The 15,082-nt window shown below is 40.2% G+C and overlaps 1 protein-coding gene across 1 annotated transcript in view; it reads right to left on the reverse strand.

The window, feature by feature from the left end:
- Nucleotides 1–810: 810 nt before the first annotated feature.
- The window catches only part of parga (poly (ADP-ribose) glycohydrolase a), a 75,106-nt gene continuing 60,834 nt past the window's right edge, over nt 811–15,082 (reverse strand). The window contains exons 13-18 of the mRNA XM_060925985.1: nt 12,531–12,678; nt 8,528–8,606; nt 7,348–7,456; nt 3,821–3,926; nt 2,368–2,496; nt 811–1,551 (exon numbers count right to left, since the gene is read on the reverse strand). Of these exons, the coding sequence (XP_060781968.1) occupies nt 1,388–1,551; nt 2,368–2,496; nt 3,821–3,926; nt 7,348–7,456; nt 8,528–8,606; nt 12,531–12,678 (735 nt within the window). The 3' untranslated portion in view covers nt 811–1,387. The remainder of the gene's footprint in view (nt 1,552–2,367; nt 2,497–3,820; nt 3,927–7,347; nt 7,457–8,527; nt 8,607–12,530; nt 12,679–15,082) is intronic.

A 15,082-nucleotide genomic window follows, 5' to 3' on the forward strand; every position in this document is an offset into this window, starting at 1 on the left:
ACTTTGTTTAGAAATAGATAAAATAAATCACAATTCCACCTTAACTTTGAATAGTTTCAGACCAAACTTCATAGCATCTTTAGTGCTTTTAAGAACAGGATTTTTTCATAATTTGTAATTCTTCTTCACTTCCAGTGACAAAACGACTGGCCGCTATTTTGCCGAGTTGCTCAAGGTGATTATCGAGAAATAGTCAGAATTTCTCGACCAATCAGTGCACACGATTTTCTATAAAAAAATCACTTGTGTATTTATACTAAAGGTGTATAATAAGCGATCACAAATAATTAATTTATTATTCTATAAGAGGAAACCAACGATCCAAAGAATCATTATTAGTCCCTGTGTGAAGTGCTGGTTATGCTGTAAAAAAGCCTCTACTGCCTTGTTTAACAATGACCCATTCATCAGACATTGATTACAGACCTGTCTTCCGGTTTTAGGCTCAATTAATTCTGATTACCAATGAAAAAAACATAATGCATCTTCAGTGGAGCAGGGCTTCACACTTGTATCGGTAATAATGGCCATTTCTGATGAATATTTCTGTTTGAATGGCAAACCTCTCAAGAGTAAACATATCCTGATGGTAAAAAGAAAAAAAAACTGACCCAAAGTTCACTGAAAGGTGTTCAGTTTAACCCATTTAATCATCAATATTAAAATAGAATACAACCCAAAAAAAATTCACTACCTTTAAATGGTAGTTGTAAATCAAGAATAGAGGAAAAAAAAAAAAAAAAAAAAAAACACACTTGAGCATAGAAATCTTAACAACTTGTTAAAAATTACATGCCAAGCTGATTAATTTAAAGTAGCAACACTACCTTTAGACTGAAAGTACAAATATTTTCACTGAACAGTTACATAATTTCCTTTAATGTGTAAAATTTAACATGTATTGAAAACTCAATTATAACAATACTTTTCTGAACCAAACATGGTAAAAAAAGATTACTCTGACCTTTTTCAAAATCGAGTGCGATAGTGAATATCTGAGGGCATTTTAAAGAGTTTTCATGCATATAATGTTATATATGGATCTATCATACTGTACTGAATCTGTATAAGTGCCCGAGTAATAATCATCCAGCAAAGTTTAATATGCTGTTTCACCTAATTTTAAAGCAAACAATTCAACACCATGCAGTAGTTCTGGCTACAAAGGTCTCTCTAGTAAATGGGGAAACACAAAGTAACCAGCAACCAGGAGGACTGTTTGTTACTCTACTCTCAAGTCACATATTTAGTATATTATGATTGTATTGCATTTCCCGAGCTCAATAAAGGTACAGAGACGTCCATCACATCTCAGAAAATCACCTAAAAGATCTTTTTGTAAAGAAGGAAGCACTAAGGATGCCTGTCAGTTCATGACAGGCCAGCATTAATGTCCATCTGGAGGAGGAGAGGAGGCTGTAGTGGGCGCAGGAGGAGGATCTGAAATGATCCTATCAAAGATGAAGCCGTAAAGACTGACATCAGGCCTTTGACTGTGACTGTTCTTCACCACCACATTAAAATACTGCTTCAGGAGGCAGTACAATTTGTCTAAAAAGAGAGGAAAAAAAGAGAAGCAAGCAAGAAAGAAAATGTGACAATTGTTGTTAGGTGAATAAAGAGCATAATGGAGCCAGCACATAAAAAAATCAAAACAAACCACAACACACCTACTGGGCAGCTGAGGTCATGAAATTTCTGAGCTGGTGATTTGAACACTAAGAGTATAAAACCCCTAGACAGACAACATACCACTGCAAGGCTCTTAACCCTTAACCCCTCGGTTGGATGTTAGGCTTGTATCACGTCTCTACTGTCAAATCACTTTGGCTAAAAGCATGTGCTAAATTCATAAATGTTTATTATTTAACCCCCCCCCCCCAACCAGATCTGATTATACAGTGCAAGTATAAAAGCCCATCATAAAGTAATATATTCCTCTTGTACCACAGCAATTTGCCATGGATTCATTTTTTTTTCAAATATTTTTTGAGCCGTTTAACAACACAGCAAAGAAAATCTATTAACAATGAAAACCAATGGAAAGTCAAGTGCTACATGAAGTTCATGTACATTATATGTGAAATATTCATATATGTGTTTGGAACAGACTTAGACAAGTACATATGTGTGAAGTTGGTTAAGAGTGTGTGCCCATACTGTGGCGCATACTAAATATGGAGTTTCCTTGAGCTCTATTTGTCTGCAAAATTATGACCTACGTCTACTTATGAAGGCAAAACAGAATCTGAACGTGACTGAACAAGTCTTGATCTGATAGAGAGAAAAAAAAAACCCTTGTTTTGGAAATCCTGCCCTAATATCAGATGAGATGTTTTAAAAATGTCTGTTACAGTGTGTTCTTACCCACTGTGACATGTTTATCTGTCAGAAACGTGTGTAGATCATTGACATCCCTCATGAGCGTCGAGTCACCGAACGTGAAATAGGCCACATCTCTGCCAGCCGCTGCTGCTGCCATTAGTTGCAGCAAGGCTGTGAAAACAGTCACATGTCTTCAAACTGTATTAAGGTTCACAAACCAATCAGTGCTAATGCACCATATGCTGGGGTGCACTAGCTAAACATTCATATGCAACTGCTTAATGTAATAACATTCATTATTTAGAGTAATCCAAAGAATATGGATTGTCCATACAAACATTACTGCACACGTACATTACTTAAGAGATAATAAGAAACTGCCTTTGATTTTTGTCCCAAGCTCTTAGCTTTAGAAAATATGAGCGACAGGTCTTTTTTTTTTTTTAAAGGTAAATAATCCATGGCTAACATGCATTATTAAGACATTCAATCTTCGTCATCTAACATCAAACAGTCTGAGAATACTTTAAATATTTTAAGAGGCTTGATACAGCTCACTGATTAATGAATAAAGTGCTAATGAGAGCTGCTGCTTACAATGAGTAATCTGTAATTTCGCCTTTCCCTTAACATGGAAATACTCTTACGTATAAAGAGCTAAAATGGGTAGTATAAAAATAACTGTATATTCAGCTGCACGGCTAATCCTGCTGCTTAAAGAGCCAAGGCCTTGAGGGATTATAATACAGAAAATACAAAGTAATTTTCAAAGGTGGTGATAATTCTCCCTGAGATTTTTTTTTCTCAAATTCAGATCCATCAGAATTATTCACTAAAGACTGTTGAGGTGAGACTTTTGTAACTAAACAGAAAACATATTTATGGCCAAGGCTGAACAATCAATCAGACTTTTAATTGATGATATAAACATGTCATATTTGTGGCAGTCCTCATTTACTGGTGAAGCTGAAATGAGGGCTGTAATTACCTCTTAACTAGATAAATAGATGAGAGAGTAAGATAGAATAATTAGATTAGATAAAACAGAAGAAAGCTTCTCTTTAATTTTTTTTTTTATAGAAACACATTAAGTGCTTGAACATCCAGTACATAACGGGAATATTTCACCGAGCAGAAGCGCTCTCAAAAGTGCCCTACTCTAAATACCATATTGACATTCTAAAGAGTTTTAATTAACCAAGCGACATAGCTCACGTCACATTTTCAGTCAATATTGGCATTCTGTAGATAAATAAAAAGACCTTAATAAGTACTTATGATAGCTTTATGAAATGATCATTCGCTAAGCAACAGGAAGAAACCCCTCGAAAGGTGATAACAGCCCCTTCAGTCATACATCATACCTTATTCACTGGTGAAGTTAACATTAATCACTGAGTGAATTTTTTATTCATCTCTCCTTAATTGAAGAAGTTCAACATGAAAACCAGATGTTCAATTATGCAGCACGCCCAGAGCCAATCAGCTGCTCTACCTTTGAGTCGTGTGTCTCCGCCGAATGCACCACATCCCCAGTTTCCTGTGGCAATGGCTGAGAGGTTCTGGGTGTCGACGTTGTGTCGCACAAAACCACAGTACGCCTGACAGAGAAAGACACACACACCCACACAATAATACTAAGCAGCAGTAACTCTGTGGGAAAGTAACCATGGGTACAGATAGCCCTGGAGCACGAGCACACAAACATGCAGGACCTTAAAACTAGACGGCCTTTCGATTTCATAAAACTGGTGAAATTTAGTTCCTTCTGAAATTTGGTCATTGTGATACATGTTTATTTCTGTAATATCTTTAAAAAACCCCCAAAACAAACAAACAAAAAAAACTAGAACTGTAACTAAGCCCATTATAGAATACACCCTGCTTACAAGCCTGTCATCATATATTGCCATATGTAAGGGAATAAGTTGAATTATCTCCCCTTTGAAACATCAGACTGGGATTATTTTCCTTCACGCACATCTTCAAGTGGTATACTGCAACTGTGTAAAGTTTCATCAAAATCCATCAAACTGTTTAGGAGTTGTGCTTACAAGACACATGGACAGATGAACGGACGGACAGATGGATTCCTATATACCTCCCCAAACTTTGTTTGCAGGGTGTGTGTGTGTGTATATATATATATATATATACATACACACACACCTCAAAAAATTAGAATACCATGAAAAAGTTCCTTTTTTTCATAATTTACTTCAAAAAGGTAAACTTTCATATATCCTATATTCACTACATGTAAAGTGAAATATTTAAAGCCTTTTTGTTTTAATTTTGATGATTATGGCTTATAGCTCATGAAAATCAGAAATCCAGTATCTCAAATTATTAGAATATTCCCTAAGATCAATCAAAAAAAGGATTTACAATACAGAAATGTCCAACTTCTGAAAAGTATATTCATTTATACACTCAATACTTGGTTGGGGCTCCTTTACCATGAATTACTGTATCAATGCGGTGTGGCATGGAGGTGATCAGTCTGTGGCACTGCTGAGGTGTTACTGAAGCCCAGGTTGCTTTGATAGTGGCCTTCAGCGTATCTGTATTTTTGGGTCGGGTGTTTCTCATCTTTCTCTTAGCAATACCCCATAGATTCTCTATGGGGTTCAGGTCAGGCAAGTTGGTTGGCCAATCAAGCACAGTGATATCATGATCAGCAAACCATTTGGTAGTAGTTTTGGCACTGTGGGTAGGTGCCAAGTCCTGCTGGAAAAGGAAATCAGCATCTCCAAAAAGCTCGTCAGCAGATGAAAGCATGAAGTGCTCTAAAATCTCCTGGTAGATGGCTGTGTTGACTTTGGACTTGATAAAATACAGTGGACCAACACCAGCAGATGACATGGCACCCCAAATGATCACAGACTGTGGAAACTTCACACTGGGCTTCAAACACCTTGGATTCTGTGCCTCTCCACTCTTCCTCCAGACTCTAGAAATGTGATTTCCAAATTAAATGCAAAATGTACTTTCATCTGAAAAGAGGACTTTGGACCACTGAGCAACAGTCCATTTCTTTCTCTCCTTAGCCCAGATAAGACACTTCTGACATTGTCTCTGACTCAGGAGTAGCTTGATATTAGGAATGCGAAAGTTGTATCCCCTTTCTTGAAGATGTCTGTTCGTGATGGGTCTTGATACACTGACACCAGCCTCAGTCCACTCCTTGTGAAGCTCTCCCAAGTTCTTGAATCAACTTTTCTTGACAATCCTCTCAAGACTGCGGCCATCCCTGTTGCTTGTGCACCTTTTCCAGCCACCCTTTTCAGCAATGACCTTCTGTGGCTTACCCTCCTTGTGGAGGGCATCAATGATCATCTTCTGGACAACCGTCAAGTCAGCAGTCTTCCCCATGATTGTGGTTGTGTGTACTGAACTAGACCGAGAGATACACTGTTCATACTGTTTTACTCAAACTCGAAATGAAATATTCTAATATTTTGAGATGGTTTTTTTTATGTTTTTGTACTGTATGCCATACTGATTAAAATTAAAATAGAAAAATGCTTGTAACATTTTAGTTTACGTGCAATGAGTCTATAATATATAACATTTTCACTTTCTTAAATAACTGATGGAAAATATTGAACTTTTTCACAATATTCTAATTTTTTAAGATGCACTAGTGTGTGTGTGTATATATATATATATATATATATATATATATATATATATATATATATATATATATATATATATATAAATAAACCAGGCCATTCTGTGGCTGGGAGATTATTTAATTTCAAATAATGTGTATGAAACCACTTGCTTTGCGCAGCCAAGTAGACAGAGGAAGTCTGTGTGCACATGCACAGGGTTACCTTCTTTTTTGGGGTTTTACGGCAGCTAGCATCCACAGTGTAGCATTACTGCCATCTACAGGTTTACCTTTGACTGTGCACTGACAGTTACATCATTCTGTTACTAAACGAACAGTTGATCACACCGAGGTGCTCGCTGAGCACCGATATTTATTAGTTTGGTCCTCCGTTTCATTTCCTTCACAACATAATGTCTTTTCTTCTCGCTTTCAGTTACTGTAGTCGGTCTTCCACGTTTCATTTGCACTCCCCATTGTTCTCTCCTGTTTCAAATTTGTATCCCACAATGCCTTGCGTCAACAGGGAAAGCCCACCATGTGATGCATGACGTAGTATCTTGAATTGGGTCATGTTGAAGCAGGAAAAAAATAGCGGAGAATTTAGGGTCATGTGGCACTAAATTCATTAATTGTTCTATTTAAAAAATAATAATAATAAAATTGGAAGTCTTTGATTTGAATTCAGTAGCTTTCAGTCCATTAAACAAAAATAATTGGGTGTCAAGGAAAATTCTTTTTATGACCTACACTTGAAAAATCTGAAAGGCAGTCTAGCTTTAAGGATTTGGATTGGTCAGAATGCTGTGTCTAAGGTGCTGTAACCTGTCAGAAATGCCAATCACATTCTGCTGATCACATAGGGCATGACGGGTGGCACGGTGGTGTAGTGGTTAGCGCTGTCGCCTCACAGCAAGAAGGTCTGAGTTCGAGCCCCGTGGCCTGCGAGGGCCTTTCTGTGTGGAGTTTGCATGTTCTCCCCGTGTCCGCGTGGGTTTCCTCCGGGTGCTCCGGTTTCCCCCACAGTCCAAAGACATGCAGGTTAGGTTAACTGGTGACTCTAAATTGACCGTAGGTGTGAATGTGAGTGTGAATGGTTGTCTGTGTCTATGTGTCAGCCCTGTGATGACCTGGCGACTTGTCCAGGGTGTACCCCGCCTTTCACCCGTAGTCAGCTGGGATAGGCTCCAGCTTGCCTGCGACCCTGTAGAACAGGATAAAGTGGCTAGAGATAATGAGAGATGAGACATAGGGCATGACATTTTGGGCAAAGGAGATGATGGAAAAATACATTTACGTTTGTCAAAAATGTAAAGCAGGAAGAGCAGCTGTTTAGCAACAGCAAAAGTTCACATATTTGCAACAGACGCAATTTTGATTTACATGCAGAACTCACTACTGACCTTGTTGAGTTCCCTTGTGATTTTGTCAGGGTGGAATTGCTCCATGTGATGTCTGTACTTCAGTGCATCCACTGCCACAATCTCTGTACACCTTCTCTGCCATTCATCCCTGAGCAAGATGGAAGAACATTATGATCAAAACACTACAAATGGCTCCTATGGGAGAATTTACAGGGCAGGAGTGGACAATAAAATCATTAGCTAGCCCACTGGGCAAGTGGAAACTCTAATGTGCTTGTCTAGTCCCATTATGACTGCCTGGATGTCCAAGTAACTGGGCTAAAAAGAACGAAGTTAATTTGATCTACAAAGTATGAAGAGTTAATTGAAAATAAGTAGCACTCCACAGCATCAAGATGCTCTGAACCACAGAGAAGTATGAACCAGTTCGGTGTTTAAATGATGAATGAGAAGAAGTGTTCTTTGCGAAAGTAAATGGGGAGCAGGAGTTTTTCTTTTTGGTTGTTGGACAAGTGAAGTAAAAAAAAAAAAAAAATGCTAGTTAAATGTTATATCAATAGTCTTCTGAAATCACTTGTCTGCTGAGCAACTGTGAATAAAACAAACAAAAAAAACTCCATCCCAATCTGCCTGTCCTGGGCGCCTGGGATACAGGTTTCTCCACCACTGCTGGGTTACAGCACATAAGAACTGTTCCGATTATCTAAAAGTGTGTTTCAGTCTTGGAGGTGAATATTTTATGCCGTCCCTGCTTTAATGCATCCAGGTTCAGCTCAAGAATGCAGGTTTTATAAGAGATCAAAACTGAATTGTGCCATGCGAAACTGCATAATTTTAACTATAGTATATTTAAAAAAAGCTTACCGTCAGCCATTCTAATTTTGTGATCTTTAAATTTTCTACAGAATACCTCTGCCTGAAGCCAACCTCGATTCTGAGCCTTTAAATTTGGTTTGCATTTGACCTAAATGACAGAGGCTACATTCAGCTGTATGCTCCCTGTTACACACATTATCCTGGCCATCATTATGAAGACAAAAATAATGACCATTGATAAACAATATTTCCTATACAAGTTTTGTGATGTAATGTCCAAGTTATAATACTGTTTAAGAAAGTGTTCAGGCTAAATATTCTTTTTTTTTTGCTGTATTTAAAGGTTATTAGTAGAAGTGTCAAAAGCCCAGTATTCAGAAGGCGTATTTTCTCGACTCGTTACCTTGGCGTTTCATCTTTGTGGCTGGACTTCCATTTGTAGCTCTCTGCATAGCCAGAGTACTTACTGTACTGCTCAGTGCCTGCAGACACAACAAAAAGAAAAATAACTATATTAAAAAAATAAATTAAAAACAAAAACAAAACCCCAAACACTTTGCTGCCAGCATTTAGCATCAGATCGGGGATTCATTTTGATAAAGGTGGTTCATATAAGACAAATCAATTGGCAGGGGTCATGGCTGAAAACCTTTACTTCTAGCACTCAAAACAGAGCACAGATTCAAACTTTGATGGCATAGAGTGCATTCACTACTCAGTACCAGTATGGCTGATGAGCTGCATTTATTAAAAATAATGGTTCGCTTGCTTGAGAAGATAAAGGAACATTTTAGAAGACAGAAAACTTAAGTTGTAGCTTTTGTATTCTATTTCATTACCATTAAAAGCACCTGCAGCTGTTCTTAGGTAAGGACGGGACGGTTATTCCGAAGAGCTCTGAGCCAAACTGCATGAGAGCATGTCCTTCATTAGCACTCATCTGACTGTGCAGCTGCTCAACAAATCTGACTAACGCCTAGTACGCTGACCGCATCATGTGAAGAAAACTGCTTTTCAGATCCTCTCATATCTGAGAAAGCACTGATTATCCGATTATTTTTTGTAACCATGACTGACCTTTTCAGTCAGTGCGTTTACATGCACATAGAGAAAATCGAATTTCTGCCGTAGCTCGACTGAAATCGAAGTTCTAAATGCCATGGAAACACCTTAGCTCGGCTGAAATCGAACCGAACTGGATTTCTCGTAATCGAGCTACGCGACCTAGATTATGCGATTGTAGCCGAGCTACTTAGTGCATGTAAACCCTATCGAGCTACGTAGTCGAGCTACTTACTTCAGCACTGCCCCTTCCGGAAGTGACGAGTGACGAGACCACAAGCGGGAAACACGACAGCCTCGGTCGGCATGACAACAGTAGTAGTAGCGAGCAGCAGAAGAGGTCAGGAGGAACAAGGAGAACGAACGAACGAAGAAGAGAAAATGGCGAGCAGAAACGTGCACTTCTGGAGCAATGAGGAGCTGATAACTTTGTTTATACTCTTGAATAGCTCTTCTTCATGACGACAACCGGAAGTGTACCAACACGATGGGGCGTGTAGCGCCACCTGTGGCTCGGGTGCACAATGTACCTCACACAATAGCTCAATTTCCTTGTGTGCATGTAGGATTGGATTTCTTTGGTACCCCTGCTGGGACCCTTAGCTCGATTTGGATGTGCATGTAAACGCAACCACTGGTATCTCAATTCAAAATATAAAAAGGATTCAAAATCATCGCCAATTTGATAATGTCTGCATACTGTAAAAAGGTGATTCCCTGCAACAATGCCAAAACCTTGTGGATCAAACATCGTCAGACAGACATTCCCAAACCAACTGGGAGATATACACTCACCAGCCACTTTATTAGGAACACCCATACACCTGCTGTTTTATGCAGTTATCTAAATCAGTCAATCCCTTGACAGCAGCACAATGCAGAAAATCATTCAGATACACAAATCAAGAGCTTCAGTTAATGTTCACTTCAAACATCAGAATGGGAAAAACTGATCTCTGTGACGTTCACTGTGGCATGGGTGCTGGTGCCAGATGGACTAGTTTGAGTATTTCAGAAACTGCTGATCTCCTGGGGTTTTCACACACAACACTCTAAGAGTTTACACAGAATGAAGCAAGAAACATAAAACAGAGTGAGCGACAGTTCTGTAGGTGGAAACAAACACCTTGTTGATAGAGAGGTCAGAGGAAAATGGCCAGATTGGTTCGAGCTGCCAGGAAGGATACAGTAACTCATAGCAACTCTTTACAACCGTGGTGAGCAGAAAAGCATCTCAGCATGCAACAGCAGAAGACCACATTGAGTTCCACTCCTGCCAGCCGAGAACAGGAATCTTAGAATCAAGAACAAGTTCTGATTAAAATGGCTGGTGAGTACATACTGTCCAGTGGTCCTGGGTCTCCCTTGGGGTCTCTGTCCAGTGGCACATGCCCAGTAGAGCTATAGTGAGGGCAGGTTGGGGGAGCTCCTCTCAATTTACTCCAAGGCTCTCACAGACTGCTGAGCTCTTCACTCTATCATTCTCAACAACGCTTCTGAGGAACCTAATTTCCACCATCTGAAAAGACAGGCTTGTGGGCTTGTGACTGAACGACCAAAAAGTGATAATAGAAACCAACTTGTCTCAAGGGTGTTCAACAATGTTACTGTGAAATAAAAGAACACTTCGGATGTACTGTTACTGGAAAAGAACAAGCTTGGGGTCTCCACTTTGCATCAGGCTACATTAACTGTCTGAATATATTTAATCCTCTTTATAGGATTAAAATATTTTCAGTGTTAACATTTGTCCCCAACAACACACGCCAAACAGGTCCTTCTCAGCAGTCTTCCAGTCAGCTGAATCTGAGTGAGTGGGAGACAGTATGGGTGGATGAGGAATGGCTGGATACGTCAGTGCACAGCTTCTTATAACAGAAGCCAGCCTCTTCACACAGCTGCAAGCAGGACATGCAAGGCTGTATACAGCTTCTCCTACTTCACATTCTCCACCACAGATATCATTTATCTTCTATATTTGGTATGGTTTCAAAACTTGCCCAAGTAACAGGATTAATTAGGTGGATAGCTCTGAAAGTCTAGCTTTCTCTCTCTCCAGTGTCATGTCATTAAGTAAGACAGATTAACTGTATCTCAAGAGATCATGAAGACTAATGTAGAAAAGCAATGAAATACAAAAACGTAGAAGCATAAACTAAGACCAGTGCTAAATATTTCATGCATAAACTGATGCCAGATGATATTTTTAAAAGACTTCTTAAAAAAAAAAAAATTCAAAAATCACCTTGTGGGCTTCCTAATAAATTTATCCTATAAGAAGGTTTGAAAAATAAAATGTAGAGAGAACAATACAGATATGATCCCAAACCATGTAGCTTGATATCCATATTTAAGGAACGTTACAAAAAGGTGATCTTGGTTGACAGCCCCCCCCCCCCCAAAAAAAGTAGATACTACAGCAGAGATTTAGATCTATTCCATGTGCCGCCCATTATCAGATGTTAGTCAGGGTATAACTACCTACTTATGGCAGGGTCTGTCTCACTCTCACACACCCACAGTAGGAGCAGGCACCTTGCTTCAGTTTGGAAGCTGTAGTGAGAGATTGATGTGTTTAGGATGCAGGACACTAACTCATGACCTGGGCTTCTCTTCAGAACTGCTGCTCAGTGAAGGAGCAGCCTTTACAGAGTGGGGAGGGTGTGTGGAGCGTGTTGACTCAACACAGTGAGTTGGAGGGTGAAAAATAAGGCAATTCAGCTGGGGAGAAATGAGAAATAACAGGGCAGCCTGGAGTGAATCAATGTAATGGATTTACATTCAAATTGGATGGAGAGGGGAATGGACGAGGTATGAATGGAATTCAATGAATACATAGGCCTCAGTGAGCAACGGCGAATAACTTGCTAAGAAAAAAAAACATTATAGATGGTCAACTCAATTTATGGACAAAGACGTGCTGAAAACTAGATGGTGTTATGAGACAAACAATTGACTGAATGCTGCTTGTGTAAAATTTTGATCAACTGTTACATCATGATGCTTGAATCTGGCAGAAATTTCAGTTTGGGGAAACCTTTAACTCTTGTGGTGAGTGAAAATAATCTGGGGGCAGATCAGACTATTAAAAAACAATTCAAGATAAAAGGATCAGGCTGCTGAGTGGAGGATCAGATTAAAAGAGAAGTAAGAAAGAACAGCAGGAAAGAAGGAGTGTGTGTGTGTGTGTGTGTGTGTGTGTGTGTGTGTGTGTGTGTGTGTGTGTGTGGGGCAAAGAAAGAGACAAAAGGTTGATAGACAGTGGAGCAAGAGATGGAATAAAAGGTGAGCGTGAAAAGGAAGAAGAGAAGAAAAACTGTGTAAAATCTAATAAATCTGTTTACCTGTGATGATAAGGCACTCGTTGTGTTCCAAAGCCTCAGTAAACAGACGAGAGACAATAAGCTCTGGGTTGATGAGAAAGCGAATTTCCTCCTGGACCAACCCTAGTCCGGTTACCCCTCCTCCTACCATCCTGTTAGCAAAGTCAACCTACAGAAGGAGAACACACACACACACCCCTTGAAAAGCAACAGTAATAAAGATCTTTATTACCCTAATTGACGAGATCAGAATTTACATTTATTAGCCATGATCCATGCACATGTACCAGTCATCTTGAAAAATGGGCCAAATCCCAAATAGCTTCCTATTTATTTACTTTGTACCGAATATATTACACACACACACACACACACACACACACACTTACACACACACACACACACACTTTGATTACTTTATTTGGGAGGACCAGTACTTATTAACAAAGCAACACAGCACCCAAATATTTAGAGAGCATCTTATGACTCCCACATCAATACAAATACTGTGCTGGCGTACAACCACATATAGATGTTAAGTATATCAAGGATACAGGTGACATCGCCTTCTCCATATTTGCAAACTGCCTATAATTGCTGACACAGAGCAATATTTTGCTAACTGCTTTGAGTTCTTCTTGTTTAGGCCAGCTATCTGCAGCCCTCTAACACAGAGTCTATGGACATATCCAAGGCTACCATAAATGAGACCCACCAGATTTGTACTATAGCCACCTACTCCAAGAGCATCCGCTAATGGCTGGTATTTTATAATTTTCTCAGAAAAACACAAGTCTATATATGCATCAAAACAGCATCCCACTTCCAAAATCACAATAGTTTTTAAAAATCTCATCAACAACAACTATGTCAGGGGAGTCTTTTATAACATTTTTCAAAGCAACATCTCATCTCATTATCTGTAGCCGCTTTATCCTCTTCTACAGGGTCGCAGGCAAGCTGGAGCCTATCCCAGCTGACTACGGGCGAAAGGCGGGGTACACCCTGGACAAGTCGCCAGGTCATCACAGGGCTGACACAGACAACCATTCACACTCACATTCACACCTACGGTCAATTTAGAGTCACCAGTTAACCTAACCTGCATGTCTTTGGACTGTGGGGGAAGCCGGAGCACCCGGAGGAAACCCACGTGGACACGGGGAGAACATGCAAACTCCGCACAGAAAGGCCCTCGTCGGCCACGGGGCTCGAACCCGGACCTTCTTGCTGTGAGGTGACAGCGCTAACCACTAAGAAACCACAAAGAGAGGTTATACTGAGTTGGAAGGGCTTGCAGTCTAGCTTTGGTGACAAATTTTAGAATGCCTTCGTTGACAGCTGGATTGTGCAGCGCTACATGAGAAAAACAGTGTGATCGTCGCACTGAAGGCACGCGAGTTTGCCTTGAAGATGCAAGTTCACCCAGCGAGCACATTGTTGTGAATGAAAACACTGGAGAATCTCATACCTGCACGCCCGGCCGTTAAGCTTTTTACTGATTCCGTCATGATGTAGAGTTGCCTCCGCATGCACATTCAAGTCCATGATTAGCTCCTCACTGACGTTTACCTGAGCTCCGCTTGTATGTACCCAGCTCAACTCTATGCTGTTACTACTGTACAGGTCGTTCAAATCTGGCCAATCCGAGCGCACCCCAAATCCACTGGCATGAGCATCCAATTTTCCGTTAGGTTTCTTCTTGAAGCCAAGGAAACTTGGTTGTCCGCAGGGGGCATCTTGCGTTTCCCCAAGTCTAGCAGCAGTGAGCCCCGGGCCATTTCCCGAACTGTTGCATCATCGTTATTTAGCATGTGCAACAGGTGACTTATCCAGGTAGCTGTGTAGATCCACTCGACGTTTGGAACTCCAAGGCCCCCCGCTGATTTTTTTCAGAAAGAGGATACTCCTGGTCGTGTGTGTGTGTGTTTAGGTTCAGCCATTTCCTAACCAGTTCTACAGTCTTATTGTTCAGTTCATTCAACATTTTATTTTAGTAATGTCAACGTTGGCGAATAGATGTTGAATTTTGGAAAGAGCTATCTCCCGAATTGCCTGAAGTTTCATGCAGATTGGCAGAGGGCATTGATCCATCTGGTCTAATCTTGCAAAGTATTCCTTGCAGATCACTTCCAGCTGTTCCTGCCATTCACCAGCTACATTAAACTTAGGTCCCAAGTAGCTGTATGTTTCGTGTCTTGCATAGACTTGAATCTCGTTCCCAGCAATAGTAAATGAGGGAGGGTGGTCCTGCTTTGCCTTATACCACCTGTTGCCACCGCTGCGCAATTCATAGAACACTGCACATTTGCTGGTCTTGAACTCAAGCCCAGACCATTGCAGAAAGTGATCAGTTTGTGAGAGCATGTTGGTAATAACGTTCTCCTCCCTCGATGTTAGGAGGACATCATCTGCAAAGGCCTGGACAGGGTTCGGAGATGCAATGCCAGGTGGGACAAGAAGGCAAAGCCATTTCAGCCACTGGTTTAAAGCCACTATCAAATTCACAGTGCTCCAGGGGCATCCCATTTTAATCCCAACCTCAAGTTTAACCGGTTTTGTTAACTGATATC

Source organism: Neoarius graeffei, chromosome 7 (genome assembly GCF_027579695.1).
Source record: "Neoarius graeffei isolate fNeoGra1 chromosome 7, fNeoGra1.pri, whole genome shotgun sequence".
Taxonomy (NCBI): Eukaryota; Metazoa; Chordata; class Actinopteri; order Siluriformes; family Ariidae; genus Neoarius; species Neoarius graeffei.